This window comes from Schistocerca piceifrons, chromosome 7, assembly GCF_021461385.2.
Source record: "Schistocerca piceifrons isolate TAMUIC-IGC-003096 chromosome 7, iqSchPice1.1, whole genome shotgun sequence".
NCBI classification, from domain to species: domain Eukaryota; kingdom Metazoa; phylum Arthropoda; class Insecta; order Orthoptera; family Acrididae; genus Schistocerca; species Schistocerca piceifrons.
The window spans coordinates 582,906,964-582,929,218 of record NC_060144.1 but is presented as its reverse complement, the minus strand read 5'-3'; the positions used below and the strand labels follow the sequence as shown (position 1 = coordinate 582,929,218).

The window sequence follows — 22,255 nt, the reverse complement described above, 5'->3', positions numbered from 1 at the left end:
ATTGGGAAGGAAATCGGCCGTGCCCTTTCAAAGGAACCATCCCGGCATTTGCCTGAAACGATTTAGGGAAATCACGGAAAACCTATATCAGGATGGCTGGAGACGGGATTGAACCGTCGTCCTCCCGAAATCGAACAAAAGGGTATGAAAAGGTTATGGGTAAATTTGGAGAGGATATGGAGGCCAACAGGAACGGGAAACAACTCTTGGAGTTCTGTGCCAGTATGGGCTTAGTAATCACAAACTCCTTTTTTAAACATATGAACATTCACCCGTAAACTTGGGAAGGCAGAGGAACCAGATCTGTCATTGACTATATAATAACAGATCAGGAATTCAGGAAGGCTGTGAGGGACACACGTGTATTCAGGGGATTCTTTGATGACACTGATCATTATTTAATCTGCAGTGAAATTGGGATTGTGTGGCCGAACGCGCAGGAGGTCAGGTCCATATGTAGGAGGATAAGAGTGGAGAAACTTTAGGATAAGGAAATCAGGCACAAGTACATAACAGCGATCTCAGAAAGGTACCAGTTAGTTGAATGTAGTCAATTACAGTCATTGGAAAAGGAATGGACAAGGTACAGGGACACAGTACTAGAAGTGGCTAAAGAATGTCTTGGAACAGTAGTGTGTAAAGGTAGGACGAAGCAAACAGCTTGGTGGAATGATACAGTCAAGGTAGCCTGTAGAAGGAAAAAGAAGGCGTATCAAAAATGGCTACATACCAGAACTCAGGTAGAAAGAAACAAAGCCAAACGGATAATTGCAGCATCCAAGAAGAAATCTTGGGAAGACTTTGGAAACAGGTTGGAGACTATGGGTCAAGCTGCTGGAAAACCATTCTGGAGTGTAATTAGCAGTCTTCGAAAGGGAGTTAAGAAGGAAATGACAAGTATTTTGGACAGGTCAGGAAAACTGCTGGTGGATCCTGTGGATGCCTTGGGCAGATGGAGGGAATATTTTGAAGAGTTGCTCAATGTAGGTGAAAATACGATCAGTAATTTTTCAGATTTCGAATTAGAATGGGATAGGAATGATGATGGAAATAGGATCACATTTGAGGGAGCGGAGAAAATGGTCAATAGATTGCAGTGTAATAAAGCAGCTGGGGTGGATGAAATTAAGTCGGAACTCATCAAATACAGTGGAATGTCAGGTCTTAAATGGCTACACAGGATAATTGAATTGTCCTGGGAGTCGGGACAGGTTCCATCAGATTGGACAAAAGCAGTAATCACACCAATCTTTAAACATGGAAACAGAAAAGATTGTAACAACTACAGAGGTATCTCTTTAATCAGCGTTGTGGGCAAAATCTTCTCAGGTATTGTTGAAAGGAAAGTGCGAGTATTAGTTGAGAACCAATTGGATGAAAATCAGTGTGGGTTTAGGCCTCTTAGAGGTTGTCAGGACCAGATCTTTAGCTTACGGCAAATAATGGAGAAGTGTTACGAGTGGAACAGGGAATTGTATTTATGCTTTATAGATCTAGAAAAGGCGTATGACCGGGTTCCTAGGAGGAAGTTATTGTCTGTTCTACGAGATTATGGAATAGGAAGCAAACTTTTGCAAGCAATTAAAGGTCTTTACATGGATAGTCAGGCAGCAGCTAGAGTTGACGGTAAATTGAGTTCATGGTTCAGAGTAGTTTCAGGGGTAAGACAAGGCTGCAACCTGTCTCCACTGTTGTTCATATTATTTATGGATCATATGTTGAAAACAATAGACTGGCTGGGTGAGATTAAGATACGTGAACACAAAATAAGCAGTCTTGCATATGCCGATGACTTACTTATGATGGCAGATTCGATTGAAAGTTTGCAAAGTAATATTTCAGAGCTAGAACAGAAATTTAAGGACTATGGTATGAAGATTAGCTTCTCCAAAACGAAAGTAATGTCAGTGGGAAAGAAATATAAAAGGGATTGAGTGCCAAATAGGAGGAACAAAGTTAGAACAGGTGGACGGTTTCAAGTACTTAGGATGCATATTCTCACAGGATGGCAACATAGTGAAAGAACTGGAAGCGAGGTGTAGCAAAGCTAATGCAGTCAGCGCTCAGCTACGATCTACTCTCTTCTGCAAGAAGGAAGTCAGTACCGAGACTAAGTTATCTGTGCACCGTTCAATCTTTCGACCAACTTTGTTGTATGGGAGCGAAAGCTGGGTGGATTCAGGTTACCTTATCAACAAGGTTGAGGTTACGGATATGAAAGTAGCTAGGATGATTGCAGGTACTAGTAGATGGGAACAATGGCAGGAGGGTGTTCACAATGAGGAAATCAAAGAAAAACTGGGAATGAACTCTATAGATGTAGCAGTCAGGGCGAACAGGCTTAGATGGTGGGGTCATGTCACACGCATGGGAGAAGCAAGGTTACCCAAGAGAGTCATGGGTTCAGCAGTAGAGGGTAGGAGGAGTCGGGGCAGACCAAGGAGAAGGTACCGGGATTCGGTTAAGAATGATTTTGAAGTAATAGGTTTAACATCAGAAGAGGCACCAATGTTAGCACTGAATAGGGGATCATGGAGGAATTTTATAAGGGGGGCTATGCTCCAGACTGAACGCTGAAAGGCATAATCAGTCTTAAATTATGATGATGATGAGTAAATAAATTGATGTCATCCTGTAGTGTGTGCAGAGTTCTGCCAAACCGGTACTCCGTGATCTGATGCAGAGAAACATAGAGCTAGAGCAGGCGCACGCAAGACGTGCTGTTGGTGAGCTTCCATACGATACTTTTACTGCCGCGAACTGGGCTTCGTGTCCTAAACACAGCGGTCTCGGAAAGTGAGTGAGAGATCGAACTTGAGCAGGGGTAGGTAAGAGTGTCAATGTGCTGCAAACTTTAGTATACGTGAAGCTGTCGTTGCACGGTGGCGGCAGACGGCTGGCTGCGAGATAGCAGGTAGCTATCTGGAGGCATCCCGGGTCTTCACGGGTGGAAGGCACACGGCCGGGCCCGGACCTGGGCCACGCGATATTAATACGGCGTTATTTGGGGCGACACGGCGCGACACGTGCGGGCATAACTCGCGGCCTAATTGCCCGCGCGGGCCGCATCTCCGTCCGCGTCTCGTTAAACGGCGCTCTTCAAACGGGCCGCGCCCCCCGCCCGTCGCGCGACACTTTGTGCGCCGCCCGCGCAGCCCTAAAATTTGTCTTCGCCAGGGGGCGCCCCGGGAAAATGTGTCCCCGGCCGACCCGTGTTGCGGCTGACGTTAAAGATGTTTTCTGGTCGCGCCGCGCCGCAGATGTACGGCGCCGATGACAAAATGATGGCCCGGAATGCGGCGCGCGCCGTTTCTCAGTGACGTGTCTGCCGTCCGCCGTCTGCTCTGGCAGCCCACGCCCGGCTCCGTCGCCAGGGGGCACTGTCCGCACCTCGCCGCGACTTTCCGGCCCAGGTTGACTTCTCGTCACTTCCCGGGTCGCAAATCGACAGCCAACCGCGCCGCCTGTGGGACACTGACCTGAATCATCGGCCGATTGTGCCGGCTACTGAGTCATAAAATCCCGAGACTGCGGGAAGGTCTCGCCGTCTTCTAACATCGGAAGTTTCACCTGATTGAAGGGGTCGTCGGAAGAAACTGGCAACGAGAGCGTATTTTCAGATACTGCCTGTTACGCACTTGTTTCAGTTTAAAGACGAGAAAATAAATGCAATAATACATAACAGTTTATACCGGGCACTTCTCCTAAGAGTCGCGAGGCACATTTTCTCTGGTATTTCAGCGGATATTTGCAATTTCGTGTTTTTAGTGTGTAGCTGGAGTAAGCCCAAACAAACGTTCATCACGTCTTTCATGCGACGCCTAGCGTCGACGGTTTAAAGGCACATTTTTAGCCATAGCATGTAAATCTATTTTTTCTTAATCAGAGAACCCTGTTTAGTGAAGCATGAAAGCCAATGCAGGTTATCTTGTGCGCGGTCGCATGTGATCGCTGGTGAGACACGGAAAGGATGTCTAGTCTTTTGTTAATTACGTCTTTTGTTATCTGTTCTGGAAAGGAGTCGAGGGAGAGCCTCGCACGTTAGACTGGCCGCTCTAATTTAAACTCTGTAATTTTATAAAAAGTCACTGCGTACTGCAGGGCGCATATTCGCGCATACTAGTAATTATATAAGGAAATTTCCGCTGCGCACGGACGAGATACCGACGTGCGGATAATCAACATATCACTAGTGATTAATATTGTATTCCCAATGTAAGTAGCATAGTGCGCTTCAGTAATTATAAAAATAACGCTATTGTAATTTCATTATTTGTTTAATCCATAATCCTAAAACTTCAACATTATATGTAAACTGTATTTTCAGTATTTATCTCATTTTAGCCCAGAAATAACGTGGCCCACGAACCTCCTCCTTACGGCGACGAAATTCTCAAAGTATATGTCCGATGCCACCTTATCATGGTTTAAATATATTCACTGATTTTTAAACATTTCTATCCATCTCAATTCAATTCAACAAAAATTATAAAAAAAAACAAAATAACAAAATAATATGAATTAATCATATATATATATATATATATATATATATATATATATATATATATATATATATATATATATATATATATATATATATATAAATAATTATTTACAACGGGAACGGGAAGCTTTAGTACATTTCCTATTACGAAAAAAAAGATTTCTGAAGCGGAATTTCACGTGGCTGTTCGACAGAGAAGTCCCAAATTAGTCTACTGCAATACTAGTTTTACCGATACGTATTAATAGGGAGAGTAAAATACGAAGTATAGCCAGTACTTCAGCAGCGACTGTGGCCCACGCTGCTCAGTCGCTGCTGGAGTACTGGCTATACTTCGTATTTTACTCTCCCTATTAATACGTATCGGTAATACTAGTATCGCACTACACACTGGCACCTAAAATTCCGCTTTAAATATCTCGATGTGTGTAACAGAAAACAAGAGAGACGAAATATTTGGATAAATAGAAAGCCTACATTGTACATAAACAAAAATATAATTGGATGTAAAACGTTTGTTTTAATGGAATAATTTTAAGTCAGAAAGCGAGCTCTATTGTAGGAGAAAAATAGTTTTGGGTGTAAATACTCCTTCAGTAAGACAGAGCGAGGTGATGCATTGATGGGGTACTGGACTCGCATTTGGCAGGATATCATTTCAAACCATATCTACCCCAAACTGCAATGGCAAACGTCAGAACTGTTCCTTTGAAAAGGCGTGGCCAATTTCCTTCCCCATCCCTCTCTATTCTGAGCTTGTGCTCTGTATATAATCACTCATCACCTATGGAACATTAAACCTTGATCTTCCTTCCCTCGTCAAAATCTCGCGCTTACGTGGAACTGCTAACAGACAGAAAACATCAGACGACCTTTAGCAGTTCCGGAAGTCAAGTTTGGAATGTTCCTACACAACTACGATATTTCTTGAGTAGGAGTACTCCTTCGAGAACCTGACAGATTGTCTGAAGTTTGTCTTACAATAGGCCTACAGTCTAAAATTCTTGGCCGTACCTCTTTAGGAGAGTATTGCTGCTTTTTGGAAAATATAGTTATAGGCATGTGTACGAATATCTTCTGACATTTATTTTGCAAAAACCTGAGACTTACTGTGATGGTGGTTTGTGTTACAGGGCGTACATACAATGACCTCAACCAATACCCCGTGTTCCCGTGGGTGCTCACCAACTATGAGACAAAGGAGTTGGACCTGAGTCTCCCTAGTAACTATCGCGACCTCTCAAAGGTAAGTATGCACTGTCGCTAGAAGAAGTTGTTACTGCTGCAGCACTCACAACTAATTTATGCTGGGAGGATGGGTGCTAGTCCTGCAAGGTATGCAATAGAACTTGTGTGAAGTTTGAAAAGTAGGAAATGCGGTACTGGCGGAAGTGAAGCTGTGACGGTGATTCGTGAGTCGTACCTGGACAGTTCGATAAGTAAAAGGCAGAGGTCCCAGGTTCGAGTCCCAGTCGAGCACACAGTTTCAGTTTGCCAGGAAGCTGGACTTCTTACACATATCTGGAATTTCTCTTCAAGGTTGAACGAATAAATAAATAAGTTCACTTATGATAAAACGTTGGCCACCCAGCTAAGGGAAACCGAGCCTTGACCCCCATTCTACAATCTGTGTTTGAGCACTTCTGAGCATCACAAGTAATTACATACCAATATCGGAATGCCGTGACCCAATTCTTCAGTTGTTGTTAGAACTGCTGCAGCCCACTTCATTAAATAACTTCGAATGTAAATCTTCCCAAATTATTAGTTGTTTCTCCTCTGTTAACTGACTTTTATGCATTGAATGAGTTAACAGCTTTTTGGGCTGTGAATGTTGCATGAATCCTGTATGTTATCTTTTGCTGTGCAACAAATATCAGCATTCTGTTGAGGAGAGTTTCTGGAGTCTCCAGATTGTATTATCAGGCTGGAGCTACAGGCAATGTAGGCATCATCTGTGATGAACTGATAGTTTTTCATGACTGTGGCTACTCGTTAGTCAAGCTTCTGTCCTTCTGGTTGAAGTTGGTATGGAGACTTATTACAGCCTGTCCAAATACTCAGTTATTGTAATTATCTGTTTTAGCAAGAAACAAATGCTACAGTGCCAAAACGATTTTCCCTGATTAAGTTTTTGGCTCCGTGTTAGGCACTGCTTTTGGAAGCCACTACTCTCACATTTAATGATTCACATTCAGAACAAATCCCACCACATATGTTTCATGCACTAAAAATATGTGGCAGGCTAGCTTCGTTTGATTTAACTTGCTGGCACCCAACCTCACAGCAATACGTACTTATTTTACTTTTCTTGCTACGAAAGTAAATGTGAGTTTGCTAATATTATTACCCTTTTGGTCTGAAGTAAGGAATGTTTTACATTTGACTCTCCATAGAACTCTGGGGAAGATGAAATATGATCTACCATTTTCAGAGGATAATGTTTCAGTGAGGAGAATCCAAATGCATAGCCAGAAGCAAAAAAGACTCGTCAATCTGGAAGGTCAACAGAATGTGAAGCTCTGCAGTTGGTTTTTCTGAAGCTTACTATCCACAGATTATGATACATGTCTTGAGTGTAGATCTATGTAACTGATAAATGCAAGTGAACTAAATTAACTGATGTGATCCTTTCATATTTTTGTGAATATTTCATCTTTTTGGTGATTGTTCTTCTGTGTCCTTCGATACGGGTTTATTAGATGTAGTGCTTGACTTTTCTGTAAATTCTTGTTGTCCGCTATAGTTTTGAATTTAATTTCGTCTGGTATAATGACTTCTGACATACTTTCAATTTAAATTAGCTAGCAATTCCTAGTTTCCACTGGAAAGAAAGTGTAAAGAATTCATTAAGTCAGTTTAGAACTTTCCAAATCAGATTTTACATCTCTGTCTCTGAAAGCAGTGAAGATTTTTTTCAGAATGTTGGTATGCAATAATTCTTGTAATTTCCTTTCAGCTGTACTCTCGCAGTAGAGATTTTTCAAAACGCTCTGTAAAATCTTTCTTCCATGCCTCTTTACATCCTTATTAGTTTGCATCCAGTTATAATGATTTACAGTGCACATAATGTTTCAGGCCTACATAGATTTCTGCAAATTCTTATCTTTGCCTTGTTCAATATTGAGGTACTGCAGCAATCCTTCCATATATTACAGTTTGGGTTACAATTTCATGGAGTTCTTGAAGGAAGTAGGTCACTTCTTACCTGTTGGAAAATATTGCCAAACAACTGAACGCAATTTTGTGTTCGCCTCGTCTGATGCTAATTATGCCAATTTGTGTATGTTTTCTTTTCTTGTTTGTGGCAGTCTCTTACATTATATTTAATATATGCCCTGTCATGTTGCAGCCAATTGGAGCTCTGAATCCCAGCCGCAGAGCTTACTTTGAGGAGCGCTATGCTAGCTGGGAGCACGAGTCCATCCCACCATTCCATTACGGCACACATTACTCCACTGCTGCATTCGTACTCAATTGGCTCATCCGTGTGGTATGTAACGTGCTTCCATTATTCCATGTATGATCTAAGTAAAAAGGATACAATAGCCAACTTACCATGCAAAATAGTAAGAGTATTTGTTCACACTGATATTGGAAAGATCATTTCAGGTGGAGAGATTTGCATCTTGATGTATTGCACAAATATCTAGAGCTGGAGCCCTTGTCATAGATTTTCACATAAAGTGCATTGTGCACAGTGTGTACCAAAGACAGAGTAGAGCCATCTGGTGCACTTCTGTGTCCGAGGCTAAACAGATAATTGTGTTGCACACCATAGAGTGTGCTTAAGAGTCATTATGGGCATTAGTAACAAATTGACACTTATGGCTAAGGCCATGAAGCTCAACTGCCCTGTATGACTTGTTTGGTTAGTAAGAGCTGCTGGTTCTTGTAAAAGGGCAAGCTGACACTGTAATTGATGCATTGTAAGTGGCATACACAAGAGGAAGAAGGCTTAGCACAAAGTTTTGTTTGTCACACCAAAAGCCAAAAAATGCTGTCTGAGTCTTTTTTCGTAAGCTTCCCAATGCTTGGCTGAATCGTCATATGGAAGAAAAGTGAGTGGAGGGACCAGTGGAACGTTACCTGTCTGTTAATGGAAGTGAACAAAATGATCACTGCCGAAGTAAAATTGTTCACTCACGGCTGATAGCGTGGTGTCGATAACTTGATCAAACTGCACTTATAGACTGCACATACACAAACCTTCCCATCCTTGTTGCCAGTTGTGTAGTAACCAAGTAATACATGAAACTGATACAAGTAACACAAATACGGCTCTATTCATAAGGTTCTCTTGAATCTAAACATAACAAGACACAGAATGACATGTGAGTGGTGCAACTGGATGAATATAGTCAGTCAGCACTGCTGTGTGCATATATGTGTGTGCAAGTCGCTGGCAAGCAGCTCGGCAGAGCCCGAGCTATGCTCAGACCTCCCGTAGGTGGCCTCCAGTGGCTGGCCCCTGCTGTTACAGTTGGTGGTCAATTCAAGCACACAAACCTGGTGACACCACAGTTGACACACTCACACTCATACTCACATGCACTAGTAGCAGGATACGGCATGAATAAACTCCCACAAGTGAATTTTAGTTAAAACATGGTACATTTTCTGACTTTTAATATATATTAAATCAATACTGGTACGTTACTCTATATTAGTGGACATAGAGTTTATGAATTTGAAAACTCATCACAGAGTGAACTCACATGGCTTCTGCCATGTTTCTTTTATAATTTTACTATAATTATAACTGAATTTAGATGTTGTTGTTTCCCAGATTTTCACAAATTACAATTAAAGGTTTAAATTTCTGAGTTACTGAATGGAGGATTTTCTTAAGCAAGAAATTTCAGGTACAGTAATAATTTCTAAAGAATTACACTGGTTACTTTGTCTAAATATGTGAGTCTATTTCAGTAACAATATTTTATCCAAAGATGTTAGTTACTTCAAAATTAATTGAGTACAGGTGCTGATACCATATCTATGGCACTGGTTGTATGAGTACTCTGTTTATTTTTACTGCATTTTTGTTCACTGTATCAGGAAGTCTGTAATTGTTTGTATGTTTGAATAACAACAATGATAACAGAACTTGAAATTACTAATATTTTGTACTTACCACAGTCTTTAGCCAAACTAATTATACTAATGGATTCAGAATAACCAAAAGAACGTATTTAACAATGAAGTTGAGTTGAATTAGGGTTAATTATGGATTTCCAAATTTCACATCCAAACATTTATTACATTCATAGCTGTATTAGATTTGGGAAAATAATTTTATTTTTGGAAGGAAAGTCCAGGTGTCCCACCATCTTTCTGTGTTCTCTCCGGTCCAGTCCTCTCCTCTTTTTTTCAACACACTTGTCCATACCTTCCAGCCATTTATCAGTTGGTTCCACTTTGTAATTTCCATCACATCTCCATTTCATGTATTTTCTTGGGAATCTTCTTGGTGTCCATTCTCTTTAAATGCCCATACCACTTTAGCCCAGATGTTCCTATCCTACTGTGCACAGTACTGTGTCTGTTCATTGTTCCACATTTCCTTCACATTAAATGAAATACTTTCCATTTTGTTGTAAAAATATTATTAAATTATGTTTATGCCATAACATCTATATTTTGTGTGTGAATTTTGCCACAGGAACCAATGACAACAATGTTTCTGGCACTCCAAGGTGGAAAATTTGATCATCCTAACAGGCTGTTTTCATCACTGGCACTATCCTGGAAGAACTGTCAGAGGGACACCTCTGATGTAAAGGTTAGTTTAGGGCTATTAATTTGAAACTGAAAGTTCAAATTCCTATGTGCATTGTATTCAGTAATATTGAATTAAATATGCTCTTCTACATTTTGTCATCCAGCTTCTTTAGGTCCATGGGTGTTGCCTTAAATTCAGATACTTTACATTAATTTCTTCAATCTTGAACTATTTGTCAAATACAAGTTTTATTTCATCCAACTTTATACATTTCTTCCAGCCACTCGAAAATAATTGTCACTTACTTCTAAGTACAGGGTGTCCCAAAAAGAATGACCCGATTTTAACTATTTTAATATTGAGACAAATGTCACTAGGTAACTGAAACAGTGCTAGATATAATGCATGGTCTAGAGTTTGAGAAAAAAATCTGCTAGATGTTGCTGCAAGCGCTGACCTGGAGCGTGGACATGGAGGATGACACTTTTATGTCACGGTTGATATTCAGCAATGAGGTAACTTTTCATAATGGCAGTAAGGTTCACCGTCATAATGTGCGTGTATGGGGGCTCAAAAATCCTCATGAAACAATTGAACGTGAATGTGATTCATCAAAAGTGAATGTTTTTTGTGCTGTTTCGCAAAGCAAGGTTTATGGGTCCTACTTTTTTTAGGAAGAAACTGTAACAGGACAATCATATCTTGCAATGCTACGGTACTGGTTATTTTCACTACTTGACTTTGACAATTTCATCTATCAGCAAGATGGAGCACCACCACACTGGCACTGCAACGTGCGCAGTTTCCTCAATGCCGACGTGCCTCAACGTTGGATGGGGCGTACAGGACTGCGAGACCAGACTTTACCCTCTTGGCCTCCTATGTCCCCTGACTTAACATCATGTGATTTCTTCCTATGGGGATATGTTAAATAACGTGTTTGCATTCCTTCCTTACCTTGTGATATTGATGAACTAAAAACCAGAACATCAGCTGCTGTAGCTTCAGTGACAGAAGACACCTTACACTCAGTTTGGGATGAATTTGGCTATCGGCTAGGTGTCGTCCGTATTGAACATTTATGATGGATTTTTATAAACTTCTGTCTTTTCTGAGTAATTTAGTATGCAAGACAGAACTGTATCCACTGAACCAGGGATCTGCCCTTGATAATTGACCAATGTGTGCTGCAGTCAATGGTAGTTGTAGCTCAGCCAAGTGTGGCAGATCTTGATGATAGAAGTTTAGCATGCCCAGAAAGCAATGTAATCCCTTAGCAGTCTTTCGTTCACAATCTACAGCATGGCTTTGACTTTTTCCAGTATTGGTAGCAAGATGGCAGATGAAATCTCGTGTCTGACCAAACATGCACTTAGTGGTGTTGAGAACCATGCTACAGTGTTCTAAGCACTTAAAAACTTCAAATTAAATGCTGTTTGTGTTGCTCAGCTGTGGACAAAGCAGTGAGGAAGACTTAATCAATAAATCTTCGCATGTCTGCACAGCATTCCTTAGGCCAAATGTCATTAAACGGCTCTCAAACAATCCAAATAGTGATGATGACTGTCTTTGGAATATCTTCCTCTACCACTGGAATTTGTGTAAACATCTTAGCATAATGAAGCACACTGAATAAGGTCGCTCGGGATAAAGCATGATTGTAGTTACATAGCAAAGGCTCTGGGTACTGGTCCGGCACTCTTAAAGTTTTAAGTGTGTGATAGTCTCCACACGAACACCATGCACCACCCTTCTTTGATACAAGCTGTAATAGAGAAGACTGTGGACTACTGGATGGACGAATGGTGCCTTGATGCCAAATTCCACCTTCACATTGACTAAACACTCAGGACCTAACATCTGGGTCGACATGAGATAGGCAGACTATTAGTCAGTAGTCTTAATATGATTTATGATATTGTGACATACCTCTAAAGGCACTCCAGGCAGGCATGCCAAGGCTGGAAACTGTTGCAGTAGGCCCGACTACTCGCTGTCACTGCTGGCCACTTGCAAAATCTTGGCCATTGCACTACATCAGAAACCCGAAGCTGTCAGGCTGATGATGCTGTTAACAATTCACGCATTCATCATGTCTGGTAGTTGGTGGTTGTATACCAAAAAATCAGCTCTAATGATGGGCTCCATGACATCCGCAATTGTAAATGCCCATGCTTACATGAGATTGTCATCCAATTCCATATGCCGTGTACCGTACATTGTTATAGAAGAACTGTTTGCCACAGATAGACAAACAAGGTTGGTGGTTGACTGCCATATAGCAGGGTCTGTGGAGATACAGATCTGACCCTGTGTCTACTAAATACTTGCAGCCTGATTTGCTGGTGCTTATAAACAGGTGCTGTGATTGTGCTCAGCAGTGGGATGATGTGGCTATGTCCGATTGCCACTGGCATCTGGGAAGGCAAAAGATGTGGTGCATTTGCATGCGATGTCACCAAATCCGCAATGATACCAACAGATGGATGGTTTACCTGTCCCAGAAGTCAAAGAGGTTGCAGAAGAATGGCTTCTTGACCGTTTATGGTATCAGTTTCTGTCATTACTATGATCAGGCTGGGATAACAACTCGCTAATCTGTTTGGTGAGCACACCAACCTCGACTGCAAGATTGTCGTAGTCTGCACATGTTGCCATTGTTGGTGATATGCTGTTACACAGTGCTGTCACTGTACTTATTGGTGCAGCCGTCATTATATCCACGATCTTGACAGCCAAATCGGCCACTGAATCAGAGGGCATCACTGTTAGTGATCCTATTATTGTCTTCACTTGTGGTGTTGATGCACGTAGCAAGTTGGCAGCCACTGTGCCAATGATGACTTTTTTCCCAAGTGCCTAAGACATGGAGATGGCTTCCTATTACCAATATCCTCCTGCATTAAATCTTGCCTAATCTGTTCTTCTTAAGATGCAGAGACTCTACATATTAACTCTGACTTAAGCTTCTCGCAGGAGTTCATGGTAGGTGGTGCAGTTATATGTCTTCAATCTTGGCTGCATACTGAATGTCTAACTGGTTCACAACTATTGTGAATTTGGTAGAGTCCATAGCTATTCCGGCATAACCAAAATTGGCTTCCACTTGTCCAAACCATAGTGTTGGGTTATGTGGCCTGAAGGGTGATAAACATATGGTAAGTCTGGAAATACTGCCATAGTTCATAAATCTTGATTCACTCGCAAATTGAGTTACTCCTTTGTGATAGTGCAGGCTAAATCACATCAGGGTCACCATTGTCTGAACCTCTAGTTGTTAGCTCTCCAAACATACAATTGTGTGTTCTACTTTAGCCAGATAGTGTGTAATTTTAAATGCCAATTGATCTCTTAATTGAGTGACTTCATTAACTGATGACATACAGCAGGTACGTGAATAACAATGTAATAACTGTGTCAATAAATGAGGTTGAAGTAAAAACAAATAGTCTCTAATTGCAAGAAAAATTCTCTGACATCTCCATAACTATAAACAGTCAAGGAAAGCTGTAACATCGCAGTGCACAACACAAAAAAAACCAGTGCCTCTGGCATGAACTTTTTGACAGTGCACGTGAGCGCGGCAGCTGACATCAGTCTCAGCTGATGGCACTCTGCAGGTGCAACAGAAACACATATATTTATAAAACCTGTAATATCTTGTCTCTAGAAACTATAAATGAACAAACTCATGCGCGTACCTAGAAAATCACAACATTAACTGACTGATAATGTGTTGTAAAACTAAGTCAGCAGATCAATTGCGCACAAAGCAAAACCCTATACTGAACACAGTGGTACCTTTGATAACATATTGTCTACTAGCTGAAACTCAGCAGACAGACAAAATTGAGATGCCTGCTGTGGTGTAAACACACAATGAAATTTTATTTGTTAGCTACCTTTTTATGGATGAGAATGAAGATTTCAAAGTAGTTAGCAAATAAATTGACATCAGTTACATGGTATGCTGTATGAGAAAACCAGACATGTAACATGTTTATGATATGTGAGGGGAGAAATAGAAATACAATAAAAGGCCACTGATATTAGCTAAATTGTCACTGAAAGTAATTAGGGTTTAACAAAGTGTAGCATCAATGTGGACCCACAAATCATAAATTGTGTACAGGGTGTCCAATGGTTATTATCCTTCTGTCTAACCTTGTAAAGTTAGGTGACACACAAAACAGTTTATTATTGTTATTATTGTTATTATTATTGTTAATTTTTGCCAAATTTAATGGGAGAATAATCACTTGTTAGTAGTAGAGACATCCTAAATTCATAGGTGTTACAAGTACAGAATTATGGTAGTACTTTGTTGTCAGAATAAAGAATTTGATGGAAGTCCTCATGTTTTTGTGACTTTCATATCTTTACAGGAACTCATACCAGAGTTTTTCTTCCTTCCGGAAATGCTAGTGAATGCAAATCGTTATAGACTGGGCCAGCAAGAAGATGGCACAGCTGTAGGAGATGTAGAACTGCCTCCCTGGGCTTCATCTCCTGAAGAATTTGTTCGTATCAACAGAATGGTAAGAAGAATCAGTTCTTATAGGGTATTAGTAAAATAATAACTGTTCATTTTCCAGAGGTCCTTTTTTTGTGCATATGTATTGCGTAATTTCACTGTGAAGCATTACGAACTTGATTTTCATACCACATAAATCTCTTGTCCTTTCTTCTTTGATCATCATACTGTGATTGTTGAATTTGGTGAACCATTGTTAAATAACATAAGCAAGCAATGCTACTGAAATTATTTTTCAGTCTCCTCATATTTGTTGTCACTTGGTAACAGTTCAGTAAGCAAATTGTATTCAGTAATTTTCACAGCTAATATATCTGCGGTCAGAGTGATTTGCAGAATTTTTGAGTTTATAACATATTATCTTGTCACTCTGAGTGACATAAATTGTTTATGAGATATCTGCTAGCCCCTGATTGACTCATACATTGTGCACAACATCTATTTGTGGATGCATCTATCACAGAAATTTATGAGTTGACAAAATAGCGGACTGTTAATGATAGCAAAATTAAAGGATACAGCAGTACTACAGGCAAAGAAATAACTTTGTTTATCTAGAATCTGTATGTCAACAAATGGCCAAATTATAGGTACTACTCTGTGGGAGAGTAATTTAATGTGGAGAGGGGTTCCCAAAATATGCCAAGAGATTTCAAGAAAGTCCAATTCCATAAATGGACTAATTAACAAATTAACAGGTTATTTTAGTGAACTTGTACATTTTTGTAAATAGAAAAATCAAATGAGCGAAACTATAGTACTGAATTTCAGAAATCATTGCATTTTAAGATACACATTGTACAAAACAAAAATTTCAATTACAAGCACCATCTGAAGTAGTGAGTTTTGGAAAAGTAAAACTTTTGTTGGAAAGTGGAAAATAAGGGCTTTTGAGTGAACTAGGTCAATTTCAGAACAAACAAACATTTTAACGTCCTTGAATTTTGACATCCACGTGGTCTATGGGTAACATAAATTCTGAATCGTTCTTTAAATAAGATATTTTCAAGTAATCTAACTGTACTATTTTATGAAGTTCCAACATTCTGATGGAGGATAGTACCAGCAACTTGGGTTATTAAGATGTTTATTTACTTTCAATATCCATCACAACTGTGTTAATAGTTATTTATTTGTGGTGAGTAGTTTCTCAGCCAGTTATGTCCATTTTCAAACCATAGCCTTAGATGTAACTGTAAGTGGAGGGAACTGTATGATTACAGTTACATCTAAGACCATGGTTTGGAAATGGACGTGATTGTCTGAAACTAGTCACCACAAAGAAATGACTGTCATCACAACTATGATGGATACTGAAGGAAAATAAAGATTTTTAACTATACTATTGTCATGAATAAGCAGGAAACTATGCAGTGAATAATAAACATTTATCAGATGTATCATGAATAAGAATTTAGATTTTTTGTAGCTGTGATATGCAATACGTGAACAAGGGAACAAAGAAAACATATTTTATGTGTTTAAGGAGTAGAACTGTAGCAAGTGGAACCATCCTACCTTGCTGTGTCTCAACTACTAATGTTAACTATCCTTCAATGTTTGAAATACCAGTAGTCATCATTATCTTTCCACATATTAGCCATTACTAGACTATGCAAAAAATACCTTAAAAATTTAGTCCTAACAAGGAATTATTATAAATACATTCATTATACATTTCATTTCCACTTCTTCACTAAAAAAGTAATTCATTGACTCACTCATCATGTGAATTGTGGAAGCTTGTAATTACTGTTTTGCTTTAAAATGTGCACATCAAAAAAATAACATTATGTAACATAATCTTGGAAATCAGTAACTACTTACCACATTTTGGAACAATGACGACTTGAGTAAGACTGACTGATACCCAGAAGCAGTTGGGGAGGAGGAGGGGGTGGGGGAAGGCTTTGACAAGTAAAGGGATCATATGTAATTGTTGAAGAATATTCTGAGTTAGAAAGAGATCTATGGAGTAGATTAGGAGTGAAAAGTAACAGAAGACTATAATAGCTCTAACTGAAAACTGAAGGTTCTAATAATGAGTAATAATTATTTATGTTTTAAAGTTTCAAGTTAAAACCTGGAAGCATGTATTGGGAATATGTGAAAATGATAGATGAAGAGAAAAAGAGGTGAGATGAGCTGTGGTGTTATAGGATGGTGAGAAAGGGGTGTGTGAAATAAAGAGTTATACATTGTAGTAGCAAAAGGTGAGAGACCAAGGAAAAACACAGGTAGTAGATGGGCAGGAGAATAAGATAGAAACAAGAGCACAGAGACATTGCAAGCTACCATCCTTTATCCATGGCATTAACTACATCTTTGATTTCCTCAAACCACTACTTATTTGAGAAAAGAAACCTCTCACTGTACAACATCACTCTGGGCTGGTTCCTGTTGATCATCTGCTGTTTAAAAGATGTGGCTATTGCATTCACTTCATGAAATGAGTTTATTATTGCAAAAAATATCTCTCATCACTGAGGGGAAAAAAGCTGCAGTGCCTGTTTAGTTTTGAAATCTTGGCATAAAATCCATTGATGTCCAGAGACGTCCCTCATTACTTATGATTCATTATTATGTGTATGGCTTTACTGCAAAACCTATTCCCTGTGCCCCCTTTAATCTTGTGACCACATCCAAAATTGAATGTGTATTTCAGATTGCAGTATTATCATAAAAATGTGTATAGCAAACTCACATTTGTGTTCATCAAAAGAATATCTACAAGTTATTATTACTGCAGGCATGTCTTTCACCAACGTATGTTATGTAAAGTGCATTAAACTACTGCCTTCAAAAGACTGATGACTTAGATGAAACATGAAATAAATGTTGTGACATGACATCAAACAGTGATGGAAAAATGTTTACAATTTCCCTATTCCAGCATCACTTCATAACACTTATATTTTTCATTTAAAACAGGACTTGAAAATCTGTAGATATCAGATTTATTCTTATATTTTAACAAAAATGATTGATATTTGTTTTAGATATATACTGGTATCTAAATCAGTGCAAATATTTTGCAGAAAGTGTGTAGTTTTGCCTTAGACTTTTTATGGCAGTGTACATGGTGTTCATGTGTGGCAGTGCACTGAAAAAGTAAAGTTTTACTGTAGAGCTTTTTGTATTTGTGTGGATGAACCAGTTCTCAGAGAAAGTAATGACATACCACCTCCAATATGACTATGCTCATTAAGTTACTGTGGTGTTCGAATGCATTTTTGGGTGCTGATCAGCTTAATTTGTGGAGTAGATACTTTAAACAGTAATTGTATTATTTCTGCGGTTCTCCTGATTGGACCGTGCCTCAGAGAACCAATGAAGTTTAAAATAAACTGAGTTTTGTCTTGCCAGAACCACAAATCCTACATTATTTCATTTTCCCTTGGTGATTCAGATGGCTGTATTCATTTTAGCATGGAAATTAGTTGATTCTTGTTCATTTCAGGCCTTGGAATCTGAATTTGTGTCCTGCCAATTGCACCAGTGGATTGACCTCATTTTTGGATATAAACAGAGGGGTGAGTAATGTGATCTACATTCATTTCTGAAATTTAAAAGTGCTTTAGATTCAGAGAATTATGTCAGCTACTGTGTAATTAAATAACTTCTGTTGTGATCAATGTCTGAAACAGACATTTGTGTATGTTTAATAAGACCAAAAGAGTCTCAAGGAACAAAAGACTGTTTTAAGAACTATGTCAAATAAAAAAATGTTGTGTGATATATTAACAAGTAAATGAGATGTTTGAAAGTTCTTTCACATTTTTTACCTAGAAGTGTGCTATTTATAGCTGGTTGTAACAATTAAACCTCATCAGCTTTTCTCTTTGCGTCTCTTATGAGACATCGTTGGTTCCTTACTTTGCTTATGTGCTTTGCTTACATTGCTTATTGTTTTATCTGTTATGGAAGAATTTACTAGTCTGTTTCCATTATTTGAGTTGCTGTATAATATTCTGTAAGCTACTGTTTACCTTAGTGAGTTGTATAATTTTTGTTCCATTGAAGGCCCTGAAGCCGTCAGAGCAACAAATGTCTTTTACTACTTGACATATGAAGGAAGTGTGGACATGGACAGTATTAGTGATCCAGTAATGAAAGAGGTGAGAGACCTACTGTGATAAACAAAAGGAATCCATTATCATTGTTCAGTTATGTACAGTGTATTTTTGTTTTTTCTCCACAGGCCATTGAAAATCAGATTCGTAATTTTGGCCAAACACCTTCGCAGCTTCTAATGGAGCCACACCCTCCTAGGAGTTCTGCAATGCATCTGGTGAGGCTCTTGATAAGTTTCAATCTGATATTTCCCCTGCTTGCTGAAAAATCATAAGTGCAATATCTGTATAGAATCATAATTGCCTGGTCCAGTAAATGAAACTATTTTTACCAATGTCTTTAGTAATCAACCAATAACTTTGCACATGATGACTTGTCTATTCCATCACTAAAAAGGTTTGTTTTGTTTTTCAAGTCTCCAATGATGTTCTCCAGCATCCCAGAAGATGTCTGCATGACAATGAAATTTCCATCTAACTCACCTATTTGTCACATTTCGGCAAATACGTATCCCCAGTTGCCACTTCCGTCCGTTGTCACTGTGACTGCAAACCAGCAGTTTGCACTAAACAAGTGGAACACTAGCTATGCAGGTAGGTCAAGTATTCCCTGCAGTGCTGTATTAATCCCTTTTTTATTATTACCATCAAAGTACAGTTTCAAAAACTGTGTACAGATAAATTAAAACTCCTACTTGACAGCTTAGTAGTGCTAGCAAAATCATACCTTAAGCTTTCAGAACTGAATAAATCTTAATCAGAAGCTTCAGCCAAAATGAGAGGAAAGATAGGAAGATAATGGAAGGGTGGAAATCTCTTCCAGTCTAGTTATCAGACACACCCATGGAAAATGGATGAAGCTACATCCAATTCTTTTACATTTCTTGTGTTTGTCATTTTAAAACTAGGCTTAGAATTAATTCCTATTGCTGACTACTGCTGCTCACCACATTTGTGCATGCTCAGTAAGTAAGTGAACAATTTTCCTTTCACCTCTTTTGTCTTTAGCTCCTGACAATGGACATGTCAAGTTCAGTTGGTTTACATTATTCCCAACTCTCTCTGAAGCACCTAAATTTCATATGTAGTTAAGTAAACATCCTTCTAACCTGCCTGTTGTTGCAATGTTGTTTTTAGCTGTCATACTTTTTGTTAGGTTTCCTGCACGTGTAACTTTAAAATCACATCCATACAAATTTGATACTCAGATTGTTTCTGAAATAATTGTCATGTTTTATAATGCATAGAAAAATAAGGAAAGAATGTAACATTATTCAGTTAAAGTGATAATACTGTTGCCATTCAACTGTTATTTATTTCCTTCTGGATACACTGTTGCAATTGGAGGCATAATAAATGTCAATAACATCATATTCATTTTTTGACGATATGGGATCATCATATTAATCTCACTTACATGCTTTGTTATGGTAGCAAGTGAGAGTATCTCATAGGTTTTCAAAACTTTTACACAGGGACGTGATATGTAAATAATTTTGAAAGTATTCACTTGACAATTGCTGTGTAGCCAAAAGTAGCCAAAATTGCAAGAATGTTTCCAGAAGGAAATAAATAACGGGCAAATGGTGAAAGCATTATTGTTTAGATAGTTCTAAGTGATTTTGACTCTTAATAATAAGAAAATCATAACATTATTTTGTTCCTTGCAGCATCTGTTCAGTCCCCGAGCTACGCTGAGACTCCACAGACACCCACAGCAAATCTTCCACTGTCAATGGACCCTGTACTTTGTAAGTTGACAATCTGAATTTGCAATATGAAAATATTCTGTGTGCTTCATAGACACAAGTAACATTATGTGTTATTCTGTATGCACAGCACAATCAGGCAGCAGTTCAAATCCAGCCATGAGGAGACATCTTGGTGATAACTTCAGCCAAAAGATACGGATACGTTCCAACTGTTTTGTGACAACAGTAGACAGCCGTTTTCTTGTTGCTTGTGGTTTCTGGGACAACAGCTTCAGAGTGTTCTCTACTGAGACTGGTGAGTGCTACTTGATATAAAAATTTTTATTATGCCATAAAATAACAAAAGTAGATTGTAAAAAGTCAGAATCTAATAATGGTTATGATTAAATCTGCAGTAAAAAATGACAGTGGCCCTGAACTTCAATTATTTTGGAAGATAGCTAGTTTCTGATAATTCATAGTGTGTTAAAGGAAAGTGGGCTGCTAGACATCTTGTTAGTATGGGCCACCTTTCTCAAATATACTGATTAACTCGTAAAGTTTTAGATGTCGTGAGCTTTAGTTCTGACATCAGTTAATTGGGTTTTCTAGTTGAGAGCCCTAATGATAACTAATCATACCAGTGTAATCTGAACAACAAATTCAAGTGAAATAAAGTCTAAATAAGATCTTGTAATTTTCTCGTAAGAGTCACATGCCAATAAATAAACATATTGAAAATGTTGTTGTTGTTGTTGTTGTTGTTGTTGTGGTCTTCAGTCCTGAGACTGGTTTGATACAGCTCTCCATGTTACTCTATCCTGTGCAAGCTTCTTCATCTCCCAGTACTTACTGCAGCCTACATTCTTCTGAATCTGCTTAGTGTATTCATCTCTTGGTCTCCCTCTACTATTTTTACCCTCCACACTGCCCTCCAGTACCAAAATGGTGATCTCTTGATGCCCCAGAACATGTCCTACCAACCGATCCCTTCTTCTAGTCAAGTTGTGCCACAAGCACCTCTTATCCCCAATCCTATTCAATACCTCCTCATTAGTTATGTGATCTACCTATCTAATCTTCAGCATTCTTCTGTAGCACCACATTTCAAAAGCTTCTAGTCTCTTCTTGTTTAAACGATTTATCGTCCATGTTTCACTTCCATACATGGCTACACTCCATACAAATACTTTCAGAAACGACTTCCTGACACTTAAATCTATACTCGATGTTAACAAATTTCTCTTCTTCAGAAACGCTTTCCTTGCCATTGCCAGTCTACATTTTATATCCTCTCTACTTCAACCATCATCAGTTATTTTGCTCCCCAAATAGCAAAACTCCTTTACTACTTTAATTGTCTCATTTCCTAATCTAATTCCCTCAGCATCAACCGACTTAATTCGACTACATTCCATTATCCTTGTTTCGCTTTTGTTGATGTTCATCTTATACCCTCCTTTCAAGACACTGTCCATTCCATTCAACTGCTCTTCCAAGTCCTTTGCTGTCTCTGACAGAATTACAATGTCATCGGCGAACCATAAAGTTTTTATTTCTTCTCCGTGGATTTTAATACCTACTCTGAACTTTTCTTTTGTTTCCTTTACTGCTTGCTCAATATACAGATTGAATAGCATCGGGGAGAGGCTACAACCCTGTCTCACTCCCTTCCGAACCACTGCTTCCCTTTCATGCCCCTCGACTCTTATAACTGCCATCTGGTTT

At 38.9% G+C, this 22,255-nt stretch overlaps 1 protein-coding gene across 1 annotated transcript in view; it reads left to right on the top strand.

The window, feature by feature from the left end:
* The window catches only part of LOC124804992 (neurobeachin), a 1,009,542-nt gene that overhangs the window by 971,107 nt on the left and 16,180 nt on the right, over nt 1-22,255 (top strand). The window contains exons 38-47 of the mRNA XM_047265386.1: nt 5,641-5,753; nt 7,860-8,000; nt 10,170-10,289; nt 14,615-14,767; nt 18,224-18,296; nt 18,787-18,881; nt 18,965-19,054; nt 19,253-19,430; nt 20,507-20,587; nt 20,676-20,843. Coding sequence (XP_047121342.1) covers nt 5,641-5,753; nt 7,860-8,000; nt 10,170-10,289; nt 14,615-14,767; nt 18,224-18,296; nt 18,787-18,881; nt 18,965-19,054; nt 19,253-19,430; nt 20,507-20,587; nt 20,676-20,843 — 1,212 coding nt within the window. The remainder of the gene's footprint in view (nt 1-5,640; nt 5,754-7,859; nt 8,001-10,169; nt 10,290-14,614; nt 14,768-18,223; nt 18,297-18,786; nt 18,882-18,964; nt 19,055-19,252; nt 19,431-20,506; nt 20,588-20,675; nt 20,844-22,255) is intronic.